Raw genomic sequence first — 24,499 nt, 5'->3', positions numbered from 1 at the left:
AATCCAGATCCTAATGAACTACTGTGTTAGTAAATCTAATGTGAGTAAAGGTCCACCAGTATTATCAGCAAAAATGTTCTTGAAGTATTTAAAGTAAACGTACTCTTTCTGCAGAATCATCGGTTTCAGGTTTTGTCTACATTCTGAGAACATTTTCTGTGTTGGTTCGGTAAATTAATCACTTCAGCTGTAACCTTGAAGCTGTGACTACAGTTTAAAGGACAGCACTGAGTTAAAAGGTGCGTCATTAGAGCGACGCTGAGCTGATGGGGAGGTTGTTTCTCTGTGTCATGTGACTCACCACAAAGCTGCTGTCTTTGGGGTTGGAGGTCAGGGTCATTCCCAGCCTCATCTTGTCTTTCCTCTCAGACACGTTGTCCAGAGACAGTTTCCCTGATTCAAAACACGTCACAGTTAAATTTCACACGATGACGTCTGGCTGTGAGTGACAGGCTGCTCACTAAACCAGCAGCTCGATCAAAATAAGCTTTTCAGTGTGTGTCAGTGACCCTGACATTGAGTTCTTAACAATTAAAATCTACAAGATTACAGAATTTAGGACAAAATATATCAGTTATTAGTTATGGGACTCACAAATCAAATGAACCTCTAAATTTCAGAGGGAAGTGTTTTACTTTTTACTGAACTTTTACTTTTAACAGCTGCTGGTTGATAATTATAGATGTGTGACACCACCCTCAGGTTTCCAAACAGGCACTGTGAAGTTCAGTGACTCCATCCATCTTGGCAGCGTCTGACTCCACCAACCTCCCAGCTACTCCAGAAATGGACAAACAGGTGGAGCGTGGGTGGAGCTGAGCCCGGCGAGCTGTCACTGAAAGCGGCCACGCCCATAATCATGCAGAACTTTAAGCCTTCATATGAGTGAGTTCTTCGAAAACTCGCCCTGCGCAGTGTTGCCACGAACGAGGAGATTAGCTACCGTTTGTTGTAGCAGGCTGTCGACATGTTTATTTCTGCTGGACGGTTTAATATGGGGGTCTACGGAGACTGACTTGCTTTTGAAGCTGCCTCCAGTGGCCATTGGAGGAAGTGCAGTTTTTGTCACTTTAGCGTTAAGTTCATTTTTCATCACATTTTCTGTTTACATTTTGTGCAATATTACATATCATTTACTGTTTTGTATTTTTTTTGTGCAATAGTAGTAACACTATGTATTATTATTTTTAATCTGAAGGCAGCTTACATTGTTCGTTTTCCACAGCTATTGGGGCAATTAATACTTTTTACATAGTTTTTATATTTTTTTTCTTCATACCTTATTTTTCTTTTATATAGTCAAATTTCATTTTGCTTGTATAATATGTACATATATATAGTCTACTTTTTATTTAGCATTTAGTATTTTTCAAATGTTTCTCTATCTCTGCTGCTATTTTTGTTCCTGCTGCTACACATGCTGCTGTAATGCCCAAATTTCTCCGGCTGGGGATAAATCAAGTTTTATCTTATCTTATCTTATCTTATCTTATCTTATCAACACGAATCCTTGTTGCACATATTCTTCAATCCTTTATACCGTCAACGTTTGCACACGTCCATCCTCTCCGGTTTCAAACACCACACAGCTCATTGCACATGTTTATGCGAGAATTCAGATTGTGAACTTCCAGGACTTCAAATTGTACTTTGTCACGCTCCAGTGTGCTCTGTCTTTCTCTGTTTTACCTGCCGTCAAACTCTCTGAGTACAAACACCTGCTGTGGCTCATGTCGTGTCACGTCGGCCATGTTGCTCACCTAGGTGGAGTCGGGTGCAGTTTGCAGAGTTTCTGGTATCCAGCGGACATCTGTACACATCACCAGTCTGCTGCTTTCCTGTGGATTCAAAGGGAGCTCCAACCAGCAACCTGGACACACACATACACACACACACACACACACACACACACACACACACACACACACACACACCTGAGGCTGAGACATTGCAGGTAGCAACACACAGTAAGAACATCTGAATGGTGAATTCAGAGGAAATGTAATAATCAGTCTGACTGACAAAGAACAGGAAACGTGTGTTTGACACATGAACGATGAGACAATAAAAACACCTTGAATAATACAGACGATTCATATGATGGATAATTGTGTAAGTATGAAAGAAGAAAGAAGACATCCTCACTAACCTTTAGAACCTTTAGAACGCTGTAAATATCAATCATTAAAATAAAAATGAAATATTCGACATGAGGAAGGTGGCGATAATGTTGAGAAAATATGAACGAAGCAGAAAACAAAGAAAACTGCAGAATATTTCTCACATTCATGTTCTCAGTTTTAATAACTATTTATCGTTGTGTTTCAGATTTTTTCAAATGATCCAGTGTTTCCCAAACATGATCACCTGATGTTCAGACATCACCTGTGCACCTGCTCCTCATTCCTCACCTGTCCCGCAGCGCTCGGCCGCTCTCTGTCTCTCACCTTCGCCCTCTTTGTTTGCTGCTTGTTAACAAATCCAGTGTGTGTGGTTCCAGTATGTCAAATCCAGCACTGAATACTTCTTTAGTGTAACCCCACCAGAGAACCACAGGTGCTTCTTAGTCCAGTTCAAAGTCTTAAAGCAGTATTCCACTTAAAATCCAGCTTTGTTCTGTGTCTACTGAGAGTAATGCAAACAGTGTGTCAGATAATGAAAATGTCGAGCAGGTTGTTGCTCTCGAAGCAAACTTTCCGTCTGATTCTTGGAGATTTTCTGTTTTCTATCAGAAAGTGAAAACTGTAAAGACTTCATGCAGTAATCTCTGGTGTTCAGTTGTAGTTCTGTGGTTCATTTTGCCGTCCTGCACTCTGAAGTCAGCTCTCGTTTCAGCAGCCGTCGCTGTGGCGATCGGCCGTCCTGCAGCTACAGAGTCGCGCGGCGAGCAGATTATTAGTGTCACCCTGAGTAAACTCCTCCACATGTGGCTGGACGGCGGTTCTGGGAAGAGGTCTGAGTCACATTCCAGAGCAGATGCCATAGTAGAGCGCTAACCTCCAATCTGCTAATGTGTGTCGCTCCACATCAAACGGGTGGAGAGCAACCACATCCCAAACAGAGTCCACATCCTGCAGCCTGCAGCAGCACCCAGCAGACAGAGACCATGACGCCATCCATCACGCTGCTCATTACCTCCCACCTGTACCTGCCTCTCCTGCTGCCACCTCCCTGCGTTTCCTAGCATCTCTGTCATTAGCTCTACGAGAGGCACAGAACTGGATCAGATGAGGGTTTTGACCAAAGGTGTTCAAGCTCCACTGCTGCAAAAAGTCTCACAGAATATGAGTCAACAAGAACACTAAATGAACCAAACCACAGCTGGCATGTTAGCAGTGTGGGGTTAGTGTTGGTCAGACTGTGTGTGCCTGCAGACCACACACACACACACACACACACACACACACACACACACACACACACACAGATCCCGGCATGAAGGCCGACAGACCACACAAACACTGAGATCAGCAAACAAGCACCACCGGAGGTTTGACCTCAGAGGGTGACACAGGTCAACAGCTTTGACCTGCAACAGACACAACCCCCAACCCCCCCCCCCCCCCCCCCCCCCCCCCCCCCCCACACACACACACACACACACACACACACACACACACCACTGCAAAGTCATCGACATCAACACTATCACCTCATCTTTAAGGTTCAAAGTGATACAGCAGCGATTCAACCTGAAAACGGATCCATCAGCTTGAAGGTTTATCAGACACCAAAACACAAACTAGAGTCATCTGAGACATCGGAATCATAGACACAATTTCACAACTTCACAACAACCCATCAGGAATATTTGCTCGCATGCGATTGGCCGCCACAGCTTCGTACTGGATGACGTCATGTTGGATTTTGGTTAAAGTTAAAGTCTGAGCTTTAGTTCTCAGCTCAGGACTAAAGTTAGAGCTAGTTCACGGGTGAAATCTAGTCTGTACACAGAAGACGGGAAGTGTGTATGACAGCTGATCAGTTCTTCATCATCCAAATCCAACAACATGGAGGCAGCTTCAGTGTCAGAGTGCCTCACTGTGCTTTAAAGAGCTGCTCACAAACACCAAAGAACTTCTGTCTGTTGGAAACTGATCACAAGCCGTCACGCTGAAAAGTTATAAGCAGTGTTGAGGTCAGAGGTCACAGGACCCTGATGGTTTATGGGTAGAAATAATATTGCTGATGAGCAATCATGGATGAAAGAGAAGGAAGAGTCTGTCTGGACAACAACATCGACCCAACACCTGAGACGTTAATGTCACCAGGCCGTGAAGAAAAACAAGTCTGCAGAATAACGAGGTCAACACACACACACACACACACACACACACACACTCAGAGTGATGGGCTTCCCAGAGGGAGGCTGGGGAATAACAAACCACAACACATAGTTTCCAGATCCGCCGCTCCGCCTCGGGACGCAGGAGAAGCCGGTCGCGAGACAAACGCAAATACTTTCCACTTATTTACCTGCAACTTCAAAGACAGAGAGATTCTGTAATCCTGGAAGGCTTATTCATCTCGGCTGAAATGTTTCCAGATTAAAGGAAGACGAAGCGCTGAGAAGCGGGAAGCTTCAATCCCACCTGCAGCCACAAAGAGCAGGACTCACAGTTTCACCCAAATCACTTCGTCAATCATTCATTCAGTCCTGCTGCTCTCAACGGGAGACTGAATGTATGTCACGTTACATCATGCTGCATCACATTAAATCATGCTGCATCACGTTACATCACGCTGCATCACATTAAATCATGCTGCATCACGTTACATCACACTGCATCACGCTGCATCATGTTTCATCACGCTGCATCAGGCTACATCATGCTGCATCATGTAGCATCACGCTGCATCGAAATGCATCATGCTACATCACGTTGCATCATGCTACATCACGTTGCATCTCGTTACATCACGCTGCATCACACTGCATCATGCTACATCACGCTGCCTCGCGTTGCATCTCGTTACATCACGCTGCATCATGTAGCATCACGCTGCATCATGCTACATCACGTTGCATCCTGCTACATCACGCTGCATCACGTTGCATCACGCTGCATCATGTTACATCATGCTACATCACGCTGCATCATGCTACATCACGCTGCATCACATTGCAACCTGTTACATCACACTGCAACACATTACATCATGAGAAGAGATAACACTGAGATTAGATGAGACAAAAAAAATCAGATTTAATGAGATGAGATTTAAAGACACAGCTTCATCTCTCCTCTGTTTGATTTAAACAGATCTTATATTCAGATTATATCACATTAGGTCAGATTACTGGACTGTTACTCTGACTAGAAGACACGTGGTGCACAGAGATCCTCTCTGTTTTATGTCACTTCATTCATTTTGTCTTGTTCAGTTTTATCTGATTGTATCTCATCTCATATATCTCCTGATTCCCATATTTTAAATTACATCATGTTGCTGAATCTCTCTGTTCTCGTGTCCTTTGCAGCAGGAAGAAGCAGCTGGAGGTTTAGATGTGTTTGCTGGTTTTTGAGGATCCAGCAGCAGGTTGGAAACATAAAGATGAAGGATGACCGATGGAGAGCCAAGAACAAACTGTCCGGGAACCTGTGACAGTGATTAGCTGTGAGGCCGAATGATCAGATCGACTTTATGCAATCCTAATTTATAGAAGACTATAAAAAACACCCGCTCTGCAGTTATGGTCACATATCAGGCGGTCGGTGGAAAATGTGTCATCCCAACATGATTCTGACATCTCAGTATGATTCACTGACACACAACACAACGAGAGCAGATACCAACAACCAGCTTTCCTGGAAGCATCTCCCAGTCGAAGGTTTCTGACTCACTTTCCCAGGACATGAAACTTTGCTTCGACGGCCGCAGCGTCCAATAAATCCTAAAACTCAACAGCTATTTTCATTTTAACCAGACAGACGTTTCTGCTCTGTCTTCACCTGAAGGGGCTGAGTGAAGCTTCCAAAGCCGGAGGGGTAATATTTATTTCTGCTGTTTAGCTTCAGATCTGTTGTCTGATCCAAATATGACAAACTGCAGTTACATCATACAGAAACCAGTTGGAGGTTTTACTGGTAAACCTGAGTTCAGCCAGTTTACCAGTTGAAATTCCTGCTGTTACATCCTCAAATTTTAACTAGTCGTTTGTTGGCCAGCTGCTGTCGCTGCTTTTTAACTCAGACAGACCAGTACGGACCAGTTTCTGTAGATGTAGACAGACCAGTACAGACCGGTTTCTCTAGGTGCAGACAGACCAGTACGGACCAGTTTCTATAGGTCTAGACAGACCAGTACAGACTTGTTTCTGTAGGTGTAGACAGACCAGTACAGACTGGTTTCTGTAGGTGTAAACAGACCAGTACAGACTGGTTTCTACAGGTGTAGACAGACCAGTACGGACCGGTTTCTATATGTGTAGACAGACCAGTACAGACTGGTTTCTAGAACTGGTGGGTGATAATGAACTGTGATCCTCACCACTGGCGTCCTCCTGCCTCGTGCTGCTGGACTGTGTAACCAAACTGGTTTTCTTTGGATCCAGAGAAGATCTTGAAGTTCTTTGTGTCGAAGTTGAAGCAGAGATGAAGATCTGAAACACAGAAGAAGACGCTCAGCTGACACAACCTGCTCGCAATGTTTATTACTGTAATTTTAAGGTTCATCAACGCTGCCCAGTATAACCAGTCCACATGAACCACTGATAGCTGCCCAGTAAAACCAGTCCACATGAACCACTGATAGCTGCCCAGTAAAACCAGTCCACATGAACCACTGATAGCTGCCCAGTAAAACCAGTCCACATCACTCGGGGTCCAGGGGTTTTTGTCCTTTCCATAAAACATAAATCACAGTTCATGAGTAAAGATCTGGAATCTCAGCGCTCCTCTGATCTGGAATCACATTCTGTTTCTGATCAACGTTCGTGACATGACACACAGGCGTTCCTGAGAAATGGAACCCAACCCGACTGAATCCCAGTCAACACCTGAAACACAGGTGGACAGAGAGGCTGCGTCCATCACGGAAATACTTGAAGTTTATTTCTGCAACAAACATTTTACATTTTCAAATCTCAAATCATTCAGTCCTGCAGATCTGAAAACATCCAACTAATCAAAGTTCTGAGATACAAAATGATTTAATAAGTTAATTAGTCACAGCTATAGTGAGTGAGTGAGTGAGTGAGTTAGTTAGTTAGTGGGTTAGTTAGTTAGTTAGTACCTCCTTGGTATTTCTTGTTTGATTTACTTTAACGTTCAGACATCAAACTGACACACTGCTGAACTCTGAACACGACACATGGAGATGTTGAATATGAGCAGCTTCATCACTGTTATCAGAAACTCTCCCTCCTCTTCCTCTATGCTGCTCCAGCACCAGCCGACTCTGGAGCTTTCTCTGGTTTTAATTAAAAACTTTATTGGGAATGTCAGTAGACAGAAGGAGGACTGGAAGGCCTGTACATGCTTCCAAGTCGGACAAAAAACAAGATAATAAAGGATGAAGAAAATGACGTGACTGCGTCGATTTTCCGCGACAGGAAACGGAGCTCAGCCTGGAAAAAGGAAGAAGCAGATGAATTTGTGCCTTCAACTGGACGCCAATACAGTGAATGTATCATCCAAATGAGCAAGGTTCAAAGATGCAGGAATTATGAGCACAGAGGCATTCCTCCTCCATCACATCACCACAATGACGAGAGACAAAGCAAAGAAACACATTTCAGTAGAAGAAGAGTGTCTTCATTTTTCCTTCCTGGTGGTTTTGTGCTCTGGTGACGTTCAATTATTTCAGCTCAGGCAGCTCCCCAGAATCTGCCTCCGCCTCCAGCTGTGCGAAGACAGGTGTTCATATATCATAGAAATCTATATGTTACTGTTCATATTCCACCGCACACAGAAAACAAACAGAAACAGCTTTTAAATCAGATTTACAGTCCAGAGAACTGGAGCCACTCCAGAAAAACACCTGAAAGAGACCTTTCACACATTCAGAGCTTCATAAATCCAGAGTCTCTGTGGTGAATCCAGAGTCTCTGTGGTGAATCCAGAGTCTCTGTGGTGAATTTAAAGTCTTTGTGGTGAATCCAGAGTCTCTGTGGTGAATTTAAAGTCTCTGTGGTGAATCCAGAGTCTCTGTGGTGAATCCAGAGTCTCTGTGGTGAATTTAAAGTCTCTGTGGTGAATCCAGAGTCTTTGTGGTGAATCCAGAGTCTCTGTGGTGAATCCAGAGTCTCTGTGGTGAATTTAAAGTCTCTGTGGTGAATCCAGAGTCTTTGTTTGTAAGTCATGTTATTTTTGTCATCTTACTTGTCTTGTTTCATCTTATTAAATCTCTTTTCACCCTCCTCCTCTGTATTCTCGTCTCATCCTCCGTCCGTCCATGAAAAGCACAGAGAGCTTTTCCTGTGTGTTAAAGGTGTTGGCCTTCATCGTCGTCATAACTCTAACAGCTTTTTCTTTAGTGTCCTTGAGCGTGGTGTTTAGTTCCTACCAGCCTGTGACCCTCAGACCCCACCATGACCCTGTGACCTTTGTGGTCTCGCTCTGGGTGCTGAGCGCTCCGGTTCAGCTCTTCGAGCTGTGTGAAAGACACACATGGCCGGACTGTTTCCAGCGGAGAGCAGAATGACGGGTGAATGGTCTCGGTTTGAAGGTGTGTTTGTTTCCCCGCGGCTGAGAGGAATCTGCTCCTGTCTGAGTCGAGCCAGGGGTCGGCTCGATTTATCGGAGCTGTTGGCGAAAGACGGAGAAAGACTTGGCCGAGCGGAGACTCCAGATCCAGATCCCAGTCTGACAGGCTCCCATCACTGTCACTGGATGATTTGACTAATTCGGATCATCCTTCCTGGCTCTGACGACACATTTTTCTCATTTTTACACGGCCGAGGAGACTCTGTGACTTCGGTGTGTGTGTATGTGTGTTCATACTGTGTTCATTTTTCCAGATGTGTGTTAGCTGCTGTCGTGATTGAAAACAGATTAATATCCTGCTGCAGCTACTGCAGCAACGAAGAGAATATTTCACTTATAAGAGAAGCAACGTCCGTGCTGTTTTTGCAAAACCTCCAGTTCTCAAATCAGACGCAGCAGCGAGAAACGAGCCTAATCAGGTCAAAGATGGGAGTGATTTAGTGAACAGTGCCGGCAGCTCGCGGCCAAACGTCGTCTGTGTCACTTCCTCCAGCAGGCAGACAGACGGCTCTGCTGGCTCGGCGTCACTGCAGCCACACTGACCCTTCACCTGTCTGCAGGCAGCACGGGTCAGAGGTCACGGCCCTGACAGCCACTGTAATGCTTTCTGACCTGTCAGAGTTTCGTTGGAGCAGATGCAGCAGGCTGTGACTGCCGTCCATTACATGCCAAACTCCCCTCAAAAAGCACAACATTTAAAATGGTCTCGCTAATCAGGTCACAAGATGCATGCAGTACAATTCAACTTGGAATCATTAGTTAGAAAACAAAAAATTGATCAAGCAGCAAGGACCTTCCAGTCACACACTTCATCACTGCTTTAGACATATTCAGGTTTGTGATGTGATCAAAAGCTCCAGAACTGCTGTCAGATTATTTTGTCAAACTGCTCTTTCAAGAATTAACTGTAAACCTGCTTTTTCTTCAAATATCACAATCAATCAAGTCAAGTCTTCAGTGAAGAAACTGTTATTTGGTGGAACGTGTGTTGGCTTTAAATGAGTCACACACTGCAGTGTGATAGCTCTTCCAGCGAGCAGACAGACATTAAATCGTGAATTTTTTGAATGGAGCATGGTGTGAAAGTTTCTCCTTACATAAGATGACACGTATCAAGGATTGGGCTTGATGCTCATCCAGCATGCGCTCTGTTATTCGGAGCACTGGCTGAAGAATCAATCATTTTATTTTCTTTGGTTATATAAACCTTTTTATGCATCAGACAAATTTATCAGGTCGTCCCTGAAGCAGAGCTGCTTCTTCGTTACAGACAAAATAAAACCGTCATGCACGTCTGTGGTTACTATGAAGTGCAGCTGTGATGCCAGCAGGATTGGCCAATTCATATTTCTGCTCTGGTTTGTTTTGTGCTGGTGGATTGGCCCATGGGTGCAGTTTAATACGAGAGAGAGAGTACACTGAGTGTCAGAGAGACTAAACACTTCGCAGGACAGTTTCTGAGCCCATTTGAAGACAGATTACCTGGACTCTGGAAGCTGCCAGGACACATCTGTTCCCAGGAGTAAGTAATGCACCTGTCGGGATCAGACAGGTGATGCAAACCATCATTCTGCCAGAAGCTTGTGTATTCTACCTGAATGGGGCTCTGTGTGGTATCTCATGCCTTCCTGTGTGGTGTTTGACAGCAGCAGACTTTTTTCTGGACTGATGTGGCTCCAGTTCTGTGTCACAGATCAGCCTAAAAGCCACAACGTGCCGTAAAAACCCTTTCAGGCCTGAGCTCCTGCAGAAATCGAGCCGCAGCGAGAGCTCGCCGCCCTGCAGGCTGAGCCTCGAGGGAGACATCCACAACCTTCCGGCCATCACATCAAACTCCACACTAATTCAATGTGTGAGCCAGCGGGATCACAGTGCTGCTGCTTCAATGTGTGGAAGCACAGTTCGATCAGAGTGGATCCGGAAAAGTCAGCACTCTGCGAGAGCGCCTCGTTCTAATTAATTATTATTGATTAATAAAGATGATAACTGGTATTGGTCTCGTTTTGTATTGATCAGTTTGAACCAGTAGCAGACTGAATGTACTGCTGAACATACTGAATGGAAATGTCATCAACCGAAGTGACACAGTGTGTGACTGAGCTCTTCATGAACCATCTGAACTGATCTTCATGCTCCCACAGGCTGAACCTTCAGCGTCCAGTTTGAACTTCATACCAGCTTCTGTCCACCTTCACGTCAAACCGGCAAACTTTGTGCACAACATCTGATAAAAGAGCAAATTCACCGACTGAGTTCCTGCTCTGCAGAGGATGGACGTCACCTTTCCTCCAGCTCGACCAATCAGGGCAGACTTCACACTTCCAGACACATCGAAGAATAAGAAATGAGACCGCGTCATTGAAAGTTCTAGAACAAGGTCTGAAAGAAAGCCTTTTAGACTCGGCAGTTTGTCCACGTTTCCACCTGCTTTCAACCTCCAACAGAACGCAGAACGCCTCATTACGGCAGAACAAGTGACACTTCCTGCTCTGGCATTGATGACAAAGACTCAACAAAGCAGAGACGTGGAGATGTCTTATAGAAGACAATAAATGTTAGAAATACTAAGTCAAAGAGTCAAAGATCTCTCCGTGATCAACACATCAGCGCGAGAAAACGACAGCCAGAACATCCCATGAAGGTGTTACGCTGCTCGTTAGTGAAGCTGCAGAACTCTGAAGGAGCCTCCAGAGTCCAAATCACCGAATGACACGACTCTCAAAGACATACAGAGGCCGCTAGTGATGACAACCCCGAAACCTTCATCAGCAGCTCACAGCACCTTTCATGTCCGTCTGTGCACCTGTGACTCGATACTGTAATCGAACTGTTGCCACGGCAACAGGGTTTCTAATAGGGAGCTCTGAATTAGAAGCTTGAAACTCACATCGAGTCAACAATCTATCAGCAGCACCTGTCTGACAGAGACCTCCCCCCTCTCTCTCTCTCTCTCGTCTGTGCTGTGTTGTGTGCTGCTCGCTCGCTCACCTGGCAGGAAGCTGCAGGTCCACAGCAGCAGCAGAAGAAGGTGGAAGTAATCCATGAGTGTGTTAGAGGGAGGAAGACAGAGACAGACGGACAGAGAGACAGACGGACAGAGTGTGAGTGTGAGTGCGTCGGTGGGTTGATTCTTAACTCTGCTGCTCTGATGAAGGAGAGCGTTAGAGAAGAGGAGGAGGAGGAGGAGCACAGTAAACACACCTCCTCCTCCTGCTGCCTGCTTCACACACACACACACACACACACACACACTGGTCTCTGCTTTTTAAAGACCTTTAACTTCACCTTCCCTTTTCAGAACAGGAGCTTTAAACTCCCGATTGGTGCACAAACAGGAAATGCCTCCATTTGTGTCTGAGAGCAGATGTTAACATCTGTCCAACAATCCTGGAGAGACAATGAGGAGCCTGAGAAGCCTCACATGAAGCACTTCAACCGATAACAACTGCAGCTTAACATTAAATAAAATCTGTTTCTGTGTTTAGTTTAGTTTACTTCAGTCACCCGGAGAGGAACTTCAGTGTTTGGACGGCGCTTTTCTGCATCTGCAGGTGAGACAAACCACCTGATCCTGGTTCGGTGTCTCAGCTGGACGAAGCAGGATTTCAGCACTCTGAGGTTATGAGTCTCTGTGGTGTCATTAACAGTTAATGAACACAGAGCAGAGGATAAGATAAGGATGAGAAGAATTAATGTGGTAACAAACCACAAACTAAGTCTGGACCACAGAGCGAATGGTTAACTTTGTGAAGACCAACTTCCTGTTCCCAAATGTCCCGAGTCCCCACACTGCAATTGTGTCAACATATTGTTGTTCCCACTTTGCAACACACACACACACACACACACACACACACTCCCTCCCTGTCAATAAAAAAGATACTGCTGTGCTGCGAGCTGGACGGCAGCAGGCTGCTGGAAATAACAAGTGGAAACTCAGAGTCAAAGCAGCAAAGTTAAAGTGAAACAGACGGTAAAACAGCCTTTTTAAATGAGCCGGAGGGTCAGTGAACACAGCACCCTGTCACTGTCCAGCATCTGTAGTGTACAGTGGGACAGACTGACTGATGGATGGACAGGTGGGAGCTGACCTGTCCTCACACCAGGTGAATGTTCTCACATGTAGAACATTTATTTCTTACAAGAAAACAAAACCCTTCAAACAATCAACGATCTCATTTGAATTTGGTGCCTGTTTTCTCTTCGTGCAACAGGTCAAACGTACGACAGGAGGTGACGTCCGGCTGCTCCAGCACGTGTCCACCATGCCAATCTGTATCAGATGTCAGGTTTACATACAGTAGCTCCGTCCATCATATGTCCTGTGTTCAGGACTGTCATGACTCCTCTGTCACTGACTAACAGGCAAACAGCAGCCTGCTTCTCAAGTGAGGAGGAAATCATCGATCACGTGAACACATCACCGTTCAAATGGACTCCAGTTCAAACATCAGTAAGTGAACGCATCACTGTTCAAATGGACTCCAGTTCAAACATCAGTAAGTGAACGCATCACCGTTCAAATGGACTCCAGTTCAAACATCAGTAAGTGAACGCATCACCGTTCAAATGAACTCCAGTTCAAACATCAGTAAGTGAATGCATCTCCGTTCAAATGGACTCACGCCTGTTTTTTGTTGAAGATTCTCCTTTTGTGTTGTCAGTCTTTTTTCTCACGTCCTGCTTTATTTTGAAGGTTCATGTTATGTTTCTTCTTTTGCTTTACTTCCTTTTGTAATTGTCAGATTTGTTTCACCTGTGTGTCATTAGTTGTCCTCCCTTGTGTATTTAAGCCCTCGTCTTCCCCTCAGTTTTCCCCATACCACTTGTGAGTGTTTTTCTTTGTGTTGTCTTTGTCCATAACCATGCCAAGTATCATGTGTTTGTCCACCGTTTTTTTGTGTTGTCTTTGTTCCCTTACCATGCCATGTCTCGTGTCAGTGTTTTTCCATAGTCCCTGGTATGTTTCATGTAAATGTTCGTCCTGCGTCCTCTAGTGTTGTCTATATTCCCAAGCCAAGCTCCATGTAAGTGTTACTTGTGTTGTTTTAGTCTTGAACTTTCCTTGTCAGTGTTTGTTCTGTCTTATGTCCCTCGACCCATGTGAGTGTTTTTCTTTTCTTAGTTCCCTCAGTTTTGGATTTTGGTTTCCTGTAGTGAAACAAATTTGTTAAATCGAACCAGCGCCCCCTCGTGTCTGCATTTGGGTTCAATCCTTGTTCCCCTGAAACCCCACTTCCTGACTCAAACACCAGCATGTGAACGCCTCTTCCAGGTGAACAGGTGGTCATTTTCTGACCTGAACTTTATCAGCCTCGCTGTGTCTTCTGTCCTGTTCAATGAGACACATTTCAGAGCTGTCAGTGAAGAGAAACCTACGAGCCATGAAACACATTATTTCATTCAGATAACACGCAGAACAAGTGACGAGAGGCCGATGTGTTAGTGTTAGAACAGGTTGTAGATAAAAGACTGCTGAGTGGAGACAAAACTGGAGACAGATGTTTTAATGGCTGACGCTGAACAGAAATCAGCTGCTGCGGGACTTTTATCCATCAGTAGGAATAGCAGCGGTAAACCAAACTCTGTCTCCAGCTCCGTCTCTCTCAGGTCTGGGAGGTCCCGTCACTTCTCCACATTTGACATGATTTCTCTGAATATCTGTAAAGAAATAAGTTTTCCTGCCTGCCGGCCTGCGCACAGTGAGAGGCGGTTGCTAGGCAACGTCTGTGTTTACTTTCAGAGCCTCTGCGCAGTGAGAGCGGTGACAGACGAGAGTAGACTCATTTTAAATCAATAAATATGTTTTAATCACTATTTTGTGTCAGTTTATATTGAATGCTTTAGTAGTGAGCAGAGTTCAAAGCGGGATGATAGTGAGCAGGTTCCTATCGTCCCTGCTCACTATACATCATCTCTTACATGATTGAAACATGACGGATCCTCATGTTCTTGTGTTATCGCTCTTCGGAGAACGTAACGTTCAGTTAGGCTCATCTGAATTACAGCCATTCACTGCAGGATATTTACACTAGCATTCTCCTCCACCTTGTTCAAACGTGACAGCTGTGGGGGCGGAGTCTTCATACCTTTCAGTTGACAGACTTCCGGGAAGGATGCACTCATGTATCCTCGCTCATGGCTCCTCCGAGATCCCTCCTCGATCCTCGGTCGTCGGTCCTCAGAGCCGCAAAATGCCCTTTGGGACAGATGGCGGACCAGAAGAACTTCTGGTTCGAGCGTTTTTCTCCTGTTACGCTGATGAAATCAGCAGGAGGTTAGCTTTTAGCTATTAGCTGTTAGCAGCCACTAGGCAGCAGAGTCCTGTGGTAGTTTTGGCTAACTGAGCTAACAGCTAACAGAACTAAGACAGCCAGGGAGGCTAACAGCTAATGAGGCAAGTATCTTACAGCTAACACAGCTAATAGTGCTAGCAGAGCTAACAGCTAATGAGGCAAGTAGCTTACAGCTAACACAGCTAATAGTGCTAGCAGAGCTAGCAGCTAATGAAGCTAACGGTGAATTGGGAAAAAGCAGATTTTATTAAATGTGATGATTAAAAATTCAAACACATGAAACACTTCTGATTATAAATGTACAGCAAAGCAGCAAAGTTGAATTTCTGTCGTCTGAAACAGTTTTTAATCACATTTCGTGAGAAAGAACAAAATGAGCATGAAGAGAGTCAGACACTCTGAGACGACCTCATTCCTTCACAGCCAACAGAATAAACTGCTCTGACATCATTTCAACCACAGAACAAATAGCTGGACTGCACACTAAAAATAAACTGTGATGAACGTCTGAACAGAGACGTTTCATTTCCTGACGCTCAACGAGCTCGACCGAATATTGGGAAAATGACACTTTGAGCACATGAACACGTTCAACAGTGAGACACAAACAGAAAAACATCTGTCAAATGAGGCTTTACAAGAGCCTGGAGCTGTGGAACATGTCACAATGTTATTTTAAATAAAATAACATATTAGTAATAAGAAGCAATATGTGTGTTAATAACTACAGAAACAGATATAATAAAAGATGTATGACTGATCCCAGTTATGACTGCCTGCTTATCACTGGACTTTGATTTGATCTTCACTCCAGTAAACACTGCTTTGACTCTGCTGTCCTGTCTGTGAACTATACCGGGATGTGTTGGTCCAAATTAAATCCAGGTGAGATTGACCTCCTCACACCTCCTCCTGTGATGTTGCCCCCGGCTGAAGGGGCTGGAGCTGTTCCTGGATGTGTTCAGTAGGAACAGGCTGATGTCCTCCGTCCTGCTCTGAGTGCACCAGGATGTCTTCCTCTATTCAGAAGCTGAAAAACTGACATGACATCAAAGGACAAAGATGATTGACAGCAGAGGGGCGGACCTTTTACCACCATTATTACTACAGGGACTGAAGAATGAGCCAGACCAGTAAAGAGTAGATCTGAGCTGCAGCATCAACATCATAAAAGGAGACCAGACCCTCCTCATAATCCACAAACACCCCCACCGTCTCAGGCTGAGACTTCACAGAGCGACAGAGCGAATGTCAGCCTCTGTCTTCCTCTGCTCGGCCGTCTGTCCTTCACATCCTTCATCCAGAGGAACAACATTGTGTGTCTTGTGGTCTAAAACCATCCAGAACATGAAGCCACACATCAGACCAGCAGGCAGGCCTTCAGTCTGGATCCAGCGCAGACGTCACAGGGACCTTCTCCTTGTCACTCTGAGCTGCTGCTGCTGCTGGCTTCCTGTCTGACAAAGGACATTCAGTGGACCATCCTGATGGTCTGTTAAAAGATTTAATCTGGTGCACAGTGCAACAACCTGTACAACAATAACAGCAGTGAAACAGAGGAATGAAGTGAAACATCATCCAACGATCGACCAAAGTTCAGCTGGAGGTGTCACGTTGATGATCTGTCAGCCGCGTTTCAGCATCAGGAGCACACTGATAATACATCACACTAACAGAGGTGGACAGCAGCTGTCTGTGGGCCCAAACAAATAAAAAGCTGCATGTGGGGGGGCAGAAAGTCATGATGCATTCATGGTGAAGCACTTCCAAGCCCTGGTTCAGATTAACAAAGTTTTACCAGACTCTGATTTAAAGCCTAACTGCAACCCTTCTGTCATGAAAATACTCAGGAACCCGTAACTATTGGACCAGTTAGAGGCCGACTCATTTTAGCATGGAGGACAGCATGGGGGACAGCATGGAGGATGTTGCTGTCCTTCCTTCGTCTGTCTATGGTTGAAAGTGTCTCCCGAGTCCACTCAGTCTTTATAGCTCGGCCAATAACAAACCTGTAAACGCCTCGTTCTGCTGCTTCTCCTCTTCCTCGGCTTCTCAACAGGTCCGGCGTTTATATCACTGCTAGAAATGAACAAAAATATAAGAGCACGAACAACATTCACACATAAAATAATCTACACCGACAGGAAGTGACATCACGGCGCTCCACAGTAACAGGAAACAGAAACAGAAAATGAATTTACTGTGCAGTTTTCAACATCATGCAGCTGATAATAAACTGCTGTCTGGAACAGTTCCTTGTGGTTGCCGTATTGTTCCTCAAGTGTTTCTGCTACAAACATGTTGTGTAACGTGCAGCAGGAACAAAGCTGCAGCAGCAGCGTCGTAAAGTGAGGCGCTGGAACACAGGGAGAGACGCTGCCGCTTGTGTTTGTGTCTGAACACACACATGCAAACACACACAGAGTATACTGTGTGTGTGTGTGTGTGTGTGTGTGTGTGTGTGTGTGTGTGTGTCTGAATGTGTGGAAGCTCAGATTGAAAAGAACAGAATAATTGTTGTTAATGCGGTTTGCTGCTCTGGTTTACGGTCACAGACGCTGGCTAACTGGTCCCAGATGGTCCGGTGTCCCGGCCTGAGGAGACTTCCAGCCGAGCATCGGGACAGACCGACGGCGTTAAAGGGCTTTTCCTCAGCACGTATATTTACTCTGCGTACTGCAGCAGCACTGACACCTTCATGTCTCAAAGGAACACGTTTCAATACTTTCTGCTGTAGAATTCGTTAAATTTCGTGTCTCTGAAAGCTGTTTGACAAAATGTTGGAGAGAAGTGATTTTAGCTGATTTATCTGCAAAGTAGAAACAGAAATAGACCACATTTAAAGGAAGCAGTGCTCAGATTGTTGACTCAAGTAAAAGTACTAGTATCACAATGTGAAAGTACTCCATTGTGTAAATGTACTTCAAGTATCAGAAAGTAATATATCATTTCATTTTGCATTATCAGATAATTAGTACTGATGAATCAGTGCACAAGCTGAGGTCAGCTGACGTGTTCTGAGCGACCTCCTTCAGTCAAGGTTGGTACTTTAGTGGAGCGGTTCCCAACCTGGGGGTCGGGAACCTCCAAAGGGTCAGCAGATAAATCTGAGGGGTCGTCAGATGATTCATGGGAAAGAAGAAAATACACAGCTCTGATACATGAACCTGCATTAACGTTTCAGATTAACTATCTATCTGAGTGAAATATTAGATAATTTGACTTAATTCAGTTACTGACATGAAACCATGTTGGAGGTGAAAAGCTCACCTGAGGCGATGAGGCCGGAGCAGAGCAGCCACGGTCTCTCTGCGTCTCTTTATGAACACATTTCTTCCTCATTTTAAACAAAAGAATTCTAACTGTAGAATAAAAGTGACAAATCCTGTTTTTATTATGTTTGATGGAGCAGTGAACTGATCCAGGATACGAGGCTCCGCTGATCTGTTCTCTGTGTTTAATGAGATGATAGATGCCAAGTGAGCTGAAGGATTGAGCCCGTTTATTATCCAACACTTCTGATCTGAGAACAGTCGTTCATCTTCTCATCCAGTCTCAGCTTCAATGACCACAGAGCAGAGACATGGCTTTACTGCCACCTCTGGAACTCACTTCTCTCAAGGCTGGCAGAAACTGGTCCATCTGTAGATTTTCAAAAACCACGTTATAAATCATACTTCTTAGCAGCTGTAAAGAGCTGTCACCTTTAAACTGCCGGCTCTTCATTAGCTGGAAAAACAAAAGGGTTGTCATAGTTGAACTCATATACCAGTATATTCAATATATATAATAGCTACATCTGCTTTAAGTTGACAATTCACACGCATTGTTCTGAACCACTAGCATGATGTAAATACGACACAGAATACACTCAGCACTATCAAGGTAAAAAAAAAAAAATCAACAATTGATGAAACGTTATGTTATTTGCTGTCTGTCTGCATCCATCCACCAACCATCTAAGGCAGGGGTCGGGAACCAATGGCTCGCGAGCCAGATGTGGATCTTTTGACGGCCGCATCTGGCTCGCAAACAAATCCTTTGCGCACGCGCGAGCCAGCGACTAGAAAGCCGGTTCGCAGTCATTTCAGTGGAAAAGTGGCAAACATACATGTCATTGTGTCTATCTATTTGTCTATCTATCCATCAATCACAAAGGCAACGCAGATCGGGTAGTGACAGGCACTGTTTAAGTGAGGCTGCCGTATTTTGCTGTCGAAAATAGCGGTCGATGTGCGCATGCGCAAAGGCGCATTACGCACTACGCACTACGGCTTGTCGTTAATCCTGCTGTCAGCTAACTCATCATTAATTAGCAACAGCATAACAATGTTATTAAAAAGAATTCAGAGACTTATTGTACTTTAAAAGTGTCGAAATTACATAAAATGCACACATTTACTTGTATTTGTAGTTTTAAACATATTGTATGGCTCTCCTGGAATTTCATTCAAAAATATGTGGTGTTCATGGCTCTCTCTCAGCCAAAAAGGTTCCCAACCCCTGATCTAAAGAAATGCACATTTCATATTTTATCGATGATCTGAAGGACCAAGGCATGGTAGTGGTGGTGTTTTTTTATTCACCTTTATTACAGGCACAAACAATGTTGCATGTTCTCTCTTTAAACCCAAATAATAAAATATTCAAAGTATAAATAATTTCAAATCCAGTTTACTGTGAAGCTTTGCACTTAAATTTATCTTCACAGCAAGACTTTGTTAAGACCGCTGCATGGGTCCACAGTGATTCATCAGTCTGACTCCTCAAATCTGGCAAAAACTTTGTAATTTCTCTCATCCATGTGGCGAGACGGGGGTGATGAAGTGTAAGAGTTTCTGGTCAGATTATACACTAAGACGACAACGCCACCTGGGGAATTTCACCCCATAAAGAAAGTTTCAACCAAGTTCACCTTTAAGGCACACAGTTCATTTTACTCAAGGCAGGAGACACGTTTCTGTTTAAACAAACATGTTAGTTATGTAACCCTAACCCTAACCCTAACAGCACAGGTAAGTAATAGTCAATGCTAAGACATGGACCAGTAACTGAAGACTAAAAGCTACTTAGAGCCCTTGTTGTTGGTGAAATCAAAAGACACAGACAATGGTTTGAGTTTTTTGTGTGGCCACTTGTTATTAATAACCAATAACAAATGAAATGAAAACACAGATAGTTGCAAGGCATTCAATGAAAAATAACTTAGTTCTGTCCAACCACACAGTCCGTGAGGAAGGGGGAACCTGACTTACAAAGAGGTCAGAGGAGATCCAAATAGCATGTTGATTATCAAGTGCATTTTATAATTAAATTCAAGTACTGTAACTACATTACCAACAGTTTAAAGATCTGAAACAGTCCTAATTACATTAACAACACAGAAAATAGCATTTTACAAAAACAAAAAAAGATTGCATAGTACCCTCTCATTTTTGTAGAAAACTGCATTAAATTCAGAGAAACTCATGGTAATTTAGAGGCATTCAGGCCTACTGTGCTTATATGTCTCCCCTTGCACCGCTAACAATGAAACTGCACCAAACATTCACCTCTGCATTTACCACAAGCACATACACACAGCAATAGTCTAACCACCATCTTATTTTTCTTCAACACATGTAGTGAACGACATTATAGAAAGATATTCTAAAGTAAACAGTAATAAAGAACAATAAAAAGAAAATTTGCACATGACACCATATGAGCTAAGTGGCTAATGTCCATTAGCATCACAACACACAGTCTATGGCGTTTATAGCCCCAATAGCACCCTTTGTTTCATGGCTATCCGCGCAGATGAACGCGACTTTTAGCTGCTTTACACACAACTAAGCAGGTCATACATGAATATAAAATGCATTCCAGGTAAACCAAACAGGTTAAAGGGCATTTTCACTCACTAAGTTATCAAGCTAGGAGCACAGTTTCACCATTTCCCCTCGCCAGGTCGGCGGAAATCTTCCGATCTCACGGAGCTCTACAAAGTTTGAATGTTAACAGTACACCGGTCAACCAGTGCTCAACATCAAAAATTACTACAACTCAGTTTGGAACACTATTTTCATGTGTTACGCCGTGGATGGCAGCAGTTTGACTCGCGGTTTGAAGCACACGGCATATGAGGCAGCAGAGATAAACTTGACTGCAGAACCGGAAGAGGAAACCGGACGTGACCCTGGGGGTGATCACCTGAGCCCACAGGGGTTCACTGATTGGCTCCTTCTACGAAGCCCAATGCAGCAACTCTTTTTTTTCTATTTATCCTTTTCTCCATTTTAACCACTTTTAACAGTCGTTGTTGCATATAAATCAATTTCAATGAATTATCAATATATTCCTAAATAAAATCAATTATTTATTCCAAAATAAAAAACTGCTTTTAGAATTTTTACTGACTTTTTCAATATTCGTATAAAATGCAATATAAAATAATGCACAAAATATATCCAGTGAAGAAAACCTTAGAGAGATTTAAGACTGATATTGAGTATTCTTGTGCTTTCTGTGGAACCAGGAAGAAACAATTTGCCATCTGTTTTATCACTGTGTGTACACTTGAATATTTTGGACAGATGTTCAAATTTCAATCAACAGGAAAACTGAACAAACAACCCGTATAAAAGAAAAATAACTCTTTATCTGTTCCGAAGAAAATGAGAGGGGAAAAGACTTTACCTTTGTCGTACAACTACTTCTCCTTCTAGGAAAATTTCATATTCAGAAGAAGAAATGGACTGACTCCAAACCCAGCTTTGATCATTTTCTATTATTGCACGACTGTCAGCGGCCTGAAGAGCAAGAAAGCTCTGAAAACTAACTCTGTTTGGTACTACGAGACTGATGATCATTATATTCTTGAGTACCCTGGGTATCTTCTACCATCTCTTTAGTTTGTGGAACTCTGTTTTGATTCTGTGCTCTGTTTTCAACCCCCCCCCTGCCGGAAACAGTGATGTGCCGTATTGTAAATGTTAATTGTGCGTCTACATTTTATATGTCTATGCCAAAGACGTGCTCGCGGAAAAAAGCTCAAATACTGCTTCCGGTTCACCTTGTAATAATACAGATATCCCAGCATTTTTGTACTTTGATGTAGCATAGATTGGATTCTTCGTGTTTATCTGGGAATATAAAAATCTATAATAGGAAAGTAACACAAAATCCAATTTTATGGCGATATTTTAATGGAAAACGGCTCTTGTGTGTTTGTTTTAAAATCTGCTACATACATTGACTAAAATGCAACTAAACAACAACTAAAAATGCCTGTTTTTAATTATTTATTTATTTTTTCGATTTGCGTTTCAGAATTGGAAATAGAATGAATGGAAGGTACGTGGACCCTGAAACCCACACAATGAATTTAAAAAGCACAAAGACAACATATCAAATGTTGATTTATTTTCATTTTTATGTTTTGTAAATCGTATCCTCATTTAGAATTATAGAAATAGCATTTACAATAGAAAAGCCGGCAGAGGAGTCCGTGCCTAGCAACGGTTGCTATGCTGAAGACGCTCAGGGGGCGGGGCTCAGCGATCAGAATTCCTTTGATCTCTGTCGGGCTTTGATTCCTTTGATTCCTTTGATCCTCTGTTATCAAAGGGCTGAAATGTATGACTCAACCTGAACTTATACAGACTGCACAAACCATTACTATTCAACGTATTTACTCATTTAAATTGACAAGTGCGAGAGAACATATGATGGAATCTATGACAGACAACGAATCTAAGACATTGAAAGGTGATACAAAACCAGTTATGATGGATAAAACAGAATCATCAATGGATAAGATACCGAAGATACAAGGGGAGACAGTTCGCCAGCTGGTTGAATCCTTTTTGAAAGGGTTAACAACCAGCCAGTGCCAACTGTTGAAAGAAGGCTCCCCTGATCATGCCACTAAAATGATGATGGCCGAATTGATGCTGGAAATCATTTCTGTGGTGTGCAAAACCTTCTCGGAGGCTATTCGAAGCGAGAAAGTAGCCCTGTCTGAGAAGCATGTTCAGTCCAGTCTGGACCGAACGCTCCCCCAGAGTTTTGCCGTGTCTGTGGAGGACGCAGACCGGTGTGACAGCCCGGGACGCTTGTCGTCCCTCATAAGTAAAGAGGTTGCAGAAAATGTCAACTCTGTCCGCTCCGCTGCTTCGCCGCCCGCATCGCCTGTATATCAGCGCCCCACTCCCCCAAGCAGACTCAATGCTATGGTCGAGCACGCCTGCAAAATGTTCCAGAGCTGCAAGATTAACACGGACAGTCTCTGCTCATGTCGACCACGTAGACAGAGGCAGGGAGACCTAGAGGAGGTCTCATCAGAGGGGAGCCCTGACAGATCATCGAGCAAAGCCACTGACGCTGACCTGCAGGCGACCAGCACAGCAGCAGAACCAGAACCCCCGGAGACCCTAGGGCGGGGCTCATCACAGCACAGCCTTGCCACAGCATCGAGTAAATCTGTCCAGGAAGTCATTGAGGGGGAGCTAACTGATGTGGTAGAACCTCTTGTGAGTGACGTGCCAGAAACTGATTACAATTTGATGAAATCTGAAGCCTCTCTGGAGGTTGAAGCTGTTGCAGATGACATTTCTCAGATCACGAATGACACCGTTAAGACTCCAGACGAGAAAAATGCTGTTGAGCAAAGACGACGAAAAAAGGAGAAACTCTGTAACAGGGTCAAGTCTTTTTTGACAAAGAGGATTGCTGTAGCGTTGACGTTACGCACGGCGGCAAAGCTGAAGGCCAAATTTCGCGCGGACGCTAAAGTGGAACGCAGGGAGTCAGCCGAGGCTCTCACACATGGTGTCGTCTCTCTGCTCGAACAGGGCGGAAATCAACGGGATGTGGTTCAAGCTTTGGGAGCCGGGTCTTTCAAAGGGCTTCCCAGAAAGAAAGTCCTGGTATTCACACATGCGCTGAGTCAGCTCCTGCATAATTACGTGACAGACGGGAAGCAGCCTGAGATAATCGCAGAATCGATCAGGCGACAAACTGGCCAGGCTGCTGACATGAATACTGAGATACAGAACAGAGTGTGGATTTTCCTGTCAATGATGAGCTGGTGGATGAACAGTCAGGCTCCACGCTACAGTCAAAGGGTGGCGCTGGCTCTGATGGGCAGTGAGCCACTGGCACCTCTAGAGATTGAAGGACTTGTGGAGTTTGACACCGAGCCACAAACACCAACACTGACCAACACAAGCGTTGTGGAAACAGCTGCAGCGACACCTGCCGACCAGAACACAACAGCACAGACAGACCGAAACAAAATGTGTGTGCAGGTACTCATTGAGAAACTGTTTACTAAAATCTTCAGCGGAGCAGACGTGGACCTTCACATTGATGACCCACAGGACATTGCTAGGCATCTGCTTGAGTGCACATGGGCCCAAGTCAAGGGTGAAGACATCGATCCCAAAACCTTTAAAAAGCTTGACGAGGCCATTTTCATGGACCTGCTCAACAAGTGGAGAGATATAGATATGT

General features: G+C 44.2%; 1 protein-coding gene across 1 annotated transcript in view; it reads right to left on the bottom strand.

The window, feature by feature from the left end:
- The window catches only part of itga11b (integrin, alpha 11b), a 36,126-nt gene extending 24,375 nt beyond the window's left edge, over positions 1–11,751 (bottom strand). The window contains exons 1-4 of the mRNA XM_041938965.1: positions 11,697–11,751; positions 6,493–6,604; positions 1,761–1,870; positions 302–393 (exon numbers count right to left, since the gene is read on the bottom strand). Coding sequence (XP_041794899.1) covers positions 302–393; positions 1,761–1,870; positions 6,493–6,604; positions 11,697–11,751 — 369 coding nt within the window. The remainder of the gene's footprint in view (positions 1–301; positions 394–1,760; positions 1,871–6,492; positions 6,605–11,696) is intronic.
- Positions 11,752–24,499: the final 12,748 nt, after the last annotated feature.

Source organism: Chelmon rostratus, chromosome 6 (assembly GCF_017976325.1).
Source record: "Chelmon rostratus isolate fCheRos1 chromosome 6, fCheRos1.pri, whole genome shotgun sequence".
In the NCBI taxonomy this organism is placed as follows: Eukaryota; Metazoa; Chordata; class Actinopteri; order Chaetodontiformes; family Chaetodontidae; genus Chelmon; species Chelmon rostratus.
Note: the sequence above shows the minus strand (reverse complement) of the source record. Positions and strands in the feature narration are given on the sequence as shown.